The sequence below is a fragment of the Neltuma alba genome, unplaced genomic scaffold (genome assembly GCF_004799145.2).
Source record: "Neltuma alba isolate B1F8T4 unplaced genomic scaffold, ASM479914v2 tig00011154_pilon, whole genome shotgun sequence".
NCBI lineage: Eukaryota > Viridiplantae > Streptophyta > Magnoliopsida > Fabales > Fabaceae > Neltuma > Neltuma alba.
Genome location: NW_021635887.1, coordinates 57,586 through 67,567, shown reverse-complemented (window position 1 = coordinate 67,567; position 9,982 = coordinate 57,586). Strand labels below are relative to the sequence as shown.

General features: G+C 32.4%; 1 protein-coding gene across 1 annotated transcript; it reads right to left on the bottom strand.

Annotated features, from left to right (window-relative positions):
* Positions 1-8,674: 8,674 nt before the first annotated feature.
* Positions 8,675-9,982, bottom strand: LOC114761944 (salicylate carboxymethyltransferase-like). The gene is made up of 3 exons (XM_028951393.1): positions 9,563-9,982; positions 9,189-9,443; positions 8,675-9,067 (listed from the first exon to the last, which is right to left on the bottom strand). Exons 1-3 carry the CDS (start codon positions 9,980-9,982, stop codon positions 8,690-8,692), a joined length of 1,053 nt encoding a protein of 350 aa, XP_028807226.1. The 3' UTR covers positions 8,675-8,689.

Here is a 9,982-nt window from a genome sequence, read left to right as displayed (position 1 = left end):
CTATTTTATATTGTTTAGATGAAGATTTTTGTGCTATTATGGGAATATGACATCCCTCATAAGCATTAAAAAAAAAAACTCCTCTTTTATACTTATTTTGAATTTCATAAAATTATCTTCAGGAAGCTAATCTAAGCATGTAGCTGCGTGAATTCTAAGTTCTGGAGGGCAATGTGCCTTTCACATTCTCTTTCAATCAAATCAATTGATTTAAAATGATTTGAACGTGGAGGGATCATGTAAGAAAATTCAATGCAACTCCGGAGGGTGATACGCACGTTTTGGCCAAATACAGATAGTGCTATTTCTTAGGTCGAATCGGTCTTATTAACTCCCCGGGCAGTCCACCGACAGGGGGCCCCGCTGCTCAAATACTCAAGCGCGCGCGTGGCGTACGCTACGTGGCTCATGAATATCCTTGCCTCCATGTACCGCGGTCCAATGCGCTTCGCTTGGCCATTCTGCACCACGCGTTTGGTATAAGCTTTTTAGCATCTTGTTTGATACTTAATATAAAAATTAGTTAAAAATTAAACTTAATTTTAAATATAAAATTTTAGTCTATTTTATTTATTAAATTTTTAATATTTTTTAAAATATTTCTATTAATTATAACGGTTCCACAAAAATATAGTTCCAATACAAATAATAAATATTAGAGGTGTTCAATTTATCCCATTCTGGTCCCGGTAAGTTCGGGACGGAACAAAAAAATTTCAGGATAGGAGCGGGACACGGGACGCGGGACGGGGTCGTCCCGTCCGATCCCGTCCCGAGAGTTTTTTTCTCTTAAAATTATGTATTATTAATTATTATTAGATTATTAAATTTACTTATTAATAATAACTCTTATTTTTATGGTGATTTGTAGCTCTTAACTTGTAGTATTATCTCAACAAAATCTCCTTCCTCAATAAAATAATTTATAAGATCATTATATAGTGTTTTTTTACGGTATTTGTTTTACAGTGTTGTTTTTACATCTTTTTATACTATATAATTGAACTTTTTATGTAATAATTTTTTATAATGTTTTTATTTTTAGAAACCCAAAAAAAAAAGCATTATAACATAAAAAAATTCATATAAAAAATTATACTTTCTTTTTTTTTAAAAAAAGGGAAGCAGAATGGGACGGGACACGGGACATTTATCCTGTCCCCGTTCACCGGGATGGGCCTCTCCCAATCCTATCCCGTCCCGTCCGTGAACGCCTCTAGTTTTACTCCTCAATAAATACTTACAAAACTAGTTATAAACTAGTCCCGATAAGATTTTTATATCAGTAGCAACATATGAAACCAACTTTTTACTAACCAAAAAAAAAAAACTTTTGTTCTAATTTTAGTTTCAAGTGAGATACTACCTCCGATCATAATTATAAGACTTTATTTATAATTTATAAATAAGATTTTATAATTAGGATCGGAGATAGTAGTAATATTTAGTGGGATGTTTTTTTATCTTTTACGTACTCTTTAATTTGAGTTTAAAGTCCGCTGATGCATATCAATTATCGTTATATATTTGATGAAATGGATGGTATCTGGAAGGGAGAAAAAAAAATCATAAACATAACTATCATATTTATTTGTTGAGTTCAATTAAATCCAGCGACTAAAAAATTCATGGACACATACACGTCAATGTTGTTAGGCTAATGACCCGTCTCATTTTGGATTGCGAAATCCAACATTATTCATGCATAATATATTTTAATAGAATTTGTGTTTAATATATGTACGTGGCATCTATTGTGACCTCCTTGATTACAGACATCTCAAGCCACTTTCACACATCATCCCTATCGATATTAATTATATTGTAGGACTTGACTTTTTATCATTCTACACTCATCCAATTCTTAATACAGATCTAATTGAGAAGATAATATTAATCTTATATATAAGATATATTTTATATATTTATTAATTTTTTCGAATTAACCCTATTGATGAAAGAAATTTAAAAAAAAAAACAGTTGGAATGTTTTTTAAAAAATATATTATATTAATTAATTAGTCTTCATTAAGGATCGAAGGACTATAATTGAATAGAATGCGTGGCCAGGATGACATCATACTCCTGACGTGGTCATGAATTTGATTAAAATGTTTTGCCATGATCATTTACTTGATTATTAATTTAATGTTGGTTGATGGTTTCTTTTCCGGTATTTTATACTCCTCCGGTCCTAATTATAAAACCCAATTGACTTATTTGAGGAGATTAAGGAAGTAAGTTAAGTTGGTTATTTATAATAAATAAGTGTTGTCATTCCTAAAATATCCTTGCTAATTAAGTATATTGGCTAAAACTATCATTATTAGAAGGATTATCTTGGAAAAAAATGCATAAATATAAGAGACAAAATGGATTGGGTCTTATAATTAGGACCAAATAAAAAGTCAAATTGGGTCTTATAATAAGGATCGGAGGAGTATTTTATATGTCGTGTCAAAGACTCAAACTAATAAAGCTTCGTTTCAACAATTTAAAGGTCTTTGTTCTTCCCAGAAAGAAAAAATTCTAGGTTGGTAACCGGTCGGCTTCAACTTTTTTACTTTATTCACTTTAATTTCTTCTGCGCTTTAACAACCTTGTGATCTCTTGCACTTACCCCATTTCCTAGTATAAGAAACTGATTGATTTGCCTGGATTTGACTCTAAATATATAGTATAAAATTTTAGTTTATCTTTTATATTTATATTTTTTTTCTCTAAACACTCTTTATAATAGGTATAATTGTTTACATGTGTTATGGGGCTTGCATCAAGAGGTAGCTCTAATATATATTATTAAAAATGATATTTTAAAAAATTCAACATATTTTTTTTATATAAATAACTAACTCAACTAATTTTTTTAATTTTTATAAATTAGTTATCTGATTCTATATAATTAAATACTTGAGGAAGTAGTAGGATTTGGCCGGAGGAACCGTAAATACGACAACTCGCGGGGGATCCGCGGCCTGGTGATGGCAATCTAGCGGTGGGGTTGTTCATTATCAGAGGAACGAAGGAGAGATTGGTATTTCTCAAATTCATGAGATGCTTCTGGCCATCCGGTCACTTCATTCCCATGTAATGTCATAGATACATGACAGTGTGTTTAACAAAGTACTCCTCCGGTCCTTATTATAAGACCCAATTTGACTTTTTATTTGGTCCTAATTATAAGACCCCAATCCATTTTATCTCTTATATTTATGTATTTTTTTCCAAGATAATCCTTCTAATAATGATAGCTTTAGCCAATATACTTAATTAGCAAGGATATTTTAGGAATGACAACACTTATTTATTATAAATAACCAATTTAACTTACTTCCTTAATCTCTTCAAATAAGTCAATTGGGTCTTATAATTAGGACCGGAGGAGTATATAGTTACTCTTCATGTTTAGTGCTTAACAATATCTCGAATAGGATTGTTTCTAGTAAAAAGATATATATGACTACAAAAAAAAAAAACTATACATTTAAAAAGATTGATAAGTAAAATTACACAAAAAATCATCGGTAAAATTGCACCACTAAAAAGATTAGGATGTTGGATGTACTTGAGAAATACTATTAAAGGTAAAATCATACATTTACCCTTTAATAAGATATACATTTAATTATTAATAAATTATTGGTTGAGATAGTAAGTGGTCTCACCAGTAAAAAAGAGAACACAAAAGTTTAAATTCAGAAAAAGCACTTATTGAGAGAACTTTAACTATAATATTTCCAATTCGATAATGATCAGTTTCAAATAATACTTTTGAGTTTCACAAAATATATACACACACATTTAATTTCCAGTAGAATGACTCATCATTTATAATTAGTTTTATATACCGTCGAGATCTAGATTAATACAGTTACGGGGCATACGACTATAAAATCATGCAAATATAAAATTAATTAAAGTGATTAATGATTGTCTATTTATTTATGATTAGTACTATTTTTTAGTCCTTAAAAATTGATTTTATTTTGTTTTGGTCTCAGAAATTTGAAACTAGTGATTTGGATTCATAAAATTTAACCTTTTTTAATTTTTGATACCTAAAATTGAAACTAGTGATTTTGGCTTTTTGAAATTTGACCTTGTTCTAGTTTTTTTTTTTTTTCAGGGTTCAAAAATACTGTTCCAGTGATAAAAAAATTTTATGGGCGAACCAAAATGAAGCCAAAGTTTAAATATCAAAAGTACTGGTTTCAAATTTTACAAACCATAATCGAGATTAAATTTCAGACATCAAAATCATTAATTTAAATTTTAGATAGTAAAGGTATTGTTTACCCATTTGTTTATTTATAGTGTGAAATCACGTAACTGATAAAAAAAAGAGAGAGAAAAAAGTAAAAGATTGTCCACGCAATTGAGACTTGTGTATTTGGCGCGTCCTTTAAATTTGGCTTGTGAAGGTTAAATTTGGAGCATACAAATTTCTTTTCCTTTCTTATTTTTAATGTCGGTCTCCGGACCATCAACCACTACCTTCCCTCCTTTTCTCCTTAATATAAGATCCAACTTAATGAAAAAAATTGAATTACAAGGTTCTATTAAGAGTGTAACCGGGGATGGCACTATATACAATCTCTAATTTTTAATATAAGACCTAAAAAAGTTAAATAAATTATTTAATTATAATATATATTACATAATCCTTCTGAAATAATTATGTATATTATTATATTATATATCAATTTATAAGTCAGATAAATTAATTAGGAGAAAAATGATAAATGTAAACATATTAAAGTAATTTATATGGCTTTCCCATGACTAATATGAGTTCAAAGTTTCCTTCATAACTTACGGGACTTCTTTGTAGTGGCTCTGTTTCATGCCTCATTTCATACGGAACCTCAAAGTAGCTCTATTTTATTATAATCCATCCATATACTAATTCCGTTAATTTAATATTTCTTTCTTTGATGTCATTGATATAAGAGATGCCGTTTTTACTCTATTTATTTCTATTTCTATCTATATGGCTTTCTTAATTTTCTTAAATTAATTAATTTTGGCCGGCACACGAATTAATTAATACCATGTACATGAGATCCTATTAGTTAAAGGTGATGATGATGCCACCGGCAGGTGTTGGCAAACTGATAAGGTTCAAACTCCTGTGATACAATAAAAAAAGTTATTTTTATATCTGCTGCATCCTTTACAATGAAAAATCTTGGAAAAACATAATTAAGTTTAGTAAATTATGTTTGATTTGGACAACCAACTTCTAAAGTCACTGCTCAGCATCTGCTCTCATCTTATACATGAGATTGGGCGTTATATCACCAAAATTTATTGGATATAATTATGAGGGAGATGAATACCTAAAATGTTAAAAAAGAACATGACCTTTCTTAATAATTTATCAAGATTAATATGGACATTATATTATGAAAATATTATGGAGAAGTACAACTACAAGGTAAAAAAGTTAATTAGTACTACCTCTAGTGCTAAATATAAGAGTTATTTTGTAGTGTAATTTACACTACAAACTAACTCTTATGCTATCTCCGGTCTTTAATATAAGACCTCATTTGATTTTAGTTTAGTCCTAAATATAATATTCCAATTTACTTTCTCTTGTTTATTTATTTTTTTTTAAGATAATCCTTCTAATAATGATAGTTCTAACTAATAAACTTAATTAGTAAGGATATTTTAGGGAAAAAATACATATTTATTACAAATAACTAATTTAACTTATTTTTTTAATCTACTCAAATTAGTCAACTAGCTCTTATATTTAGGACTAGAGATAGTATTTAGGATTAGAAGTAATAGTATTTTTTAAAAGGTTAAGGTGCATTCAGCACTTCAAAATATTTTGTTGTGTATTTAGCATCCTGAAGTTTTTTTTTTGCCTCATGCACAAAAAAATATTTTTAAGTGCTAGACGCATCTAAAAAAATATTTTGAAGTACTGGATGTACCAAAAATATTTCATGGTGTTGGAGACCCCTAAAAAATACTTTAGAGTGTTAAATGCACTGCAAAATACAAATAAATATTTGATGCACCTTAGTTTTTTTTTTTAAATTGAGTTAGTATGAATAGTTTTTTTAAAAATAAAATATCAAATTTATTCAAACCCAAGAAAAATGATTACATAAAAAGCCGACCAATTGCATTCGGTCAATTTGAGTAAAGCCTAAATGAACTAAAGGAGGAGGCCGGCTTAACATGAGTGAGATAAGAAAACATAACAAACCAATAACAAAGACAACTAAAAAAACTAAAATAATGAGAATAGAAAAGAGACAAGCAACATCACAAAAATTAATTAAAGTAGGCTCGACTTTGATTGTAGTCTCCAATTCTCACCAGCAGATTTGAGATAGCCCAAAACTTAAGTCCCTTGCTACACCAACGATTTCTCTTCCACACATGGACTCCCAGCACCACACACATATTATGTTGTAGTTGTATCATACAAAGGAACTCCTATGCTTGCTTCCAAAAAATAATGTCACCAAGAGGCATCGTGTATATCAATCCAAATGCCGCATGACGTTTGCACCCTTTGAGACATTGAAAGGGGCCGTGGAGCACTAAAATTGTAAAATTGTGACAAAGATTAATGTGGAACCTTAACAGAGTACTGGTAATAGATGTTGACAGGAAGTGCAATTCCAGCCCCAACTTATCGACAGAACACGACATCGAGATGATATTTAAAAACACACAGAAAAGCAGATAATTGCAGCACCGCATGTTGAATCTTTGTGTGGCTACTGAGTACTTCAGAGGTCAGCATTTGCGGACTTTATGAATAGGTACTGGGAAAAAGTAAAACTGGCAGTGCCGTACTCACAAGTTGCCATGGGAGGAGGAGGGGCCTGGGACATATATGCCCATGTCTGTTGTGTGGTGAGTGGTCCAAATACGATTGGGCCCCGCCGCACTCGCCCAACGCGGCGGAGCACATGTCAGCGGGTTCTCTTTCAACTCGTGGGACACCATAAGATGAACGCCCACGGAATGCACATTTTACTGATTGGATCCCGTGAAGGATGAACAGTGTCAAAGCCAGGCCTCGAAGCCAAGTGCTTGTTTGTGAATCCAGTACCTTTCACCCGAGGCTTGATTTGCATTGCTGTCGTATTTGACAAAAATATGAGAAAATTGCTATAACGTCTCAAGTAAGAAATATAACTACTAAAAAGTCCTAATAATAATAAAGCAACATATAATAACAAATTTTATAATAATAAATAACAACTGTTTATTTATTACTGAGACTAATTAGTAATTATTTTATTCTTTTATTACTTATATTGTAATTTTCCCTGAAAAGATATTGAAATTAGGTAGGTAGAGATGAGAGTGACAAAGTTGAATAAAAAATAATATATAAATAAAACAAAGTAAACAGATACGATAAAAGACCCCTAATAAATTTGTAAAACAGAGGCATTAGAGTTTAGAGAGAAATAATTTTTATCTGAAACATATGGACGTAAACTAGAAAATAAATTGATCAAGTTTAAGAAGTCTTCTACAGTAACATTTGACTCGATGAAAGTTTAGAACTTGTTCTGACTAAGCGATTTATTTTTTTAGCCCGTTACTTAAACTAAGCCCCTCAGCAAATTCTGTGAGAGGATATCCATACCTAATTCATTATGTTAAGACATTCCGCAAAGATATGTACAGGAGATATAAGTTATTCTGATGAGGAAGTCTGATTCTTAACCCAGACTAATTAAATTATGAATCAATTCTTCTTGATACCTGACAGGGATTAAGTTGGAATAGGATTTCTTTCCTTCGCGTCATTGGAAGGGAAGTTGATGTTTTCAGAAGGAGAAGGGTGGTTATAAGGAGCCGAGTTTGATCACTATTGCAAACAGAGATGATATATAATCTAATCTAAAATTTATAGGAATATTTTAAGGAAATCAAATCACAATAACTTTCTTAATATGCCCAAATTAATTCATGAGTAATTCTTAAATAGATATTGATGTTGTAGTTTGTAAATAAATCAATTAATGGTAGAACTTATATGGAAACATGTCCACATCCAAGGTGAATATATACCATTATTTGGATCATTTGGTGGCTAAAATTCAAAATAAAGTACTACATTCGATCCTTAATATAAGACCCTGTTTGATTTTTATTTTGGTCTTAAATATAAGACCCCAATCCACTTTGTCTCTCGTATCTATACATTTTTTTTCCAAAATAGCTCTTTTAACAACAATAGTTCTAGTCAATACATTGGATTAGTAAGGATATTTTAGGAAAGACAACACCTATTTAGGACAAATAACTAACTCAACTTACTTCTTTAATATCTTCAAATTAGTCAACTGGCTCTTATAATTAGGACCGGAGGTAGTATTATTAATGTTAAATTCACTTTTAATTACTTACTTGTGGGGGCTTAGCTTCTTTAATTTGTTCATAAAAAATGGCGCCAGAGGGGCATATGGGGGACCACGGAATAGGCATTGAGACTGGGAGCTCGGAGAACTGATCACATGTAAAACCTGCAACACCATTTTATTTCATATGGAAGATAAACTTCACAAGTTACAAGCAAGCTTCAAATCCAAATTTTTCTGGAAATTACAACAAGCAAACTTAAGGAGAACTGAACCAAAGATGAATTTATTTGACGGAGCACAAATATGCAAATAACATGGTCCTCCATCTCAGTGAGATATCAAGCTCTTCTGGTCATGGATACGGTGACATTGATGAATTCAGTTTTGTGTTTGGACATGTGGTCTGTTAGGACTTCTTGATAACTCCTAAAAATTTGTTCAATAATGTCCTCTCCGAAGTGGCTAATTAGTAAGGGTTCGGCCACAGCCCTCATACACTTTGTGACATTATATGCACCATCACTGACGATTTCTGCCTCACTAAACTCGTTGTCCATTGTGTTCCAGTCACTGTAAGCATTCCAATCCACAGCTGATACCTCCGTATGGTTGATGATGAATGACCCTTCCTTAACTACCTCCTCTTCAACTTCTGAAAGACATGGTGTGTACTGAGGAATGTTGAATGAATCCACTTCCTCTTCTTTTATCATTCCCTGCAACACAGTAATGAACAAATTGGTTTATTTCGACAGGACCATAAATTCAATGATATTTGGCCATTAATTTTCTATAACAAGCTACCAAAGTGAGGTTTATCTAGAAAGATGAGTGGACCTTGGAGGCCAAGTCCTTGAGAGCTGTGGCCATAAGCTCCCAGATTAGACAGCATTCGTTGCTAGAGGGATCGTCACTTCTTCTGCCTAAGAATGTGAGCACCATACAACCCCCTTCCACCACTTCCTTCGCACGACACTGAAGAAACAACGAGAAGTCTCTCTGAAATTGCTGGTAATAAGCCTTCAACACATTCGAGGGGCTTGTGCTTGCCATATAGATGTTGCCCTTATTGTTCTCCACTCCCTCGGGAACCTAACGCATTAATCGCACCAAACATTTAGTTCTATATAATACTGTTTACTATTTATAAGAGGAGACAGTAAAGAAGATGGATCTTAACAATCTCAGTTTAAACTGGTGAATATTTGTACCTGAGATAGCCACATAAGGCTGTAAGAGGAATGGACAAAATGGAGACTTTTCGAAGGAAAAAGCCTGCCGTAGAAGGATCCAGGGATTCCCGATAAGAAGCAAGGACCAACCCCAGAAACCATTTCACGACTGAGTTTGTCCTTGAAGCTGCCAAGAGACCGGAAGATGTTGTTGAAGTCATTCCCCGGGAGATCGTTCAAGAAGACTTGGTATTCCGGAGACTGCTGGTTTAGGTGTCGGCAAAGCTTCTCCACTGTTCTGATAACTTCAGAAACCACAAAGAAAGTGTTGGGACCAGAAGAGCAACCCAAATCTGCAATCGCTAGGCTTGGCGGGAGCATTCTGCTGTGCAAGTTGGTTATGGCTTCCTCTCGGATCGGCTTCGTCAGTGTCAACACCTTTTGCTGTTTCCCAAGCAT

What these genes read in the sequence shown, in the direction of transcription:
- LOC114761944 (XM_028951393.1), bottom strand. Translation starts at nt 9,982, where the DNA reads ATGCTTGGGAAACAGCAAAAGGTGTTGACACTGACGAAGCCGATCCGA. An exon ending in GCCTTATGTGGCTATCTCAG is followed by an intron (nt 9,444 to 9,562) that starts GTACAAATATTC and finishes TTAATGCGTTAG; the next exon opens with GTTCCCGAGGGAGTGGAGAA. An exon ending in TCAAGGACTTGGCCTCCAAG is followed by an intron (nt 9,068 to 9,188) that starts GTCCACTCATCT and finishes ACTGTGTTGCAG; the next exon opens with GGAATGATAAAAGAAGAGGA.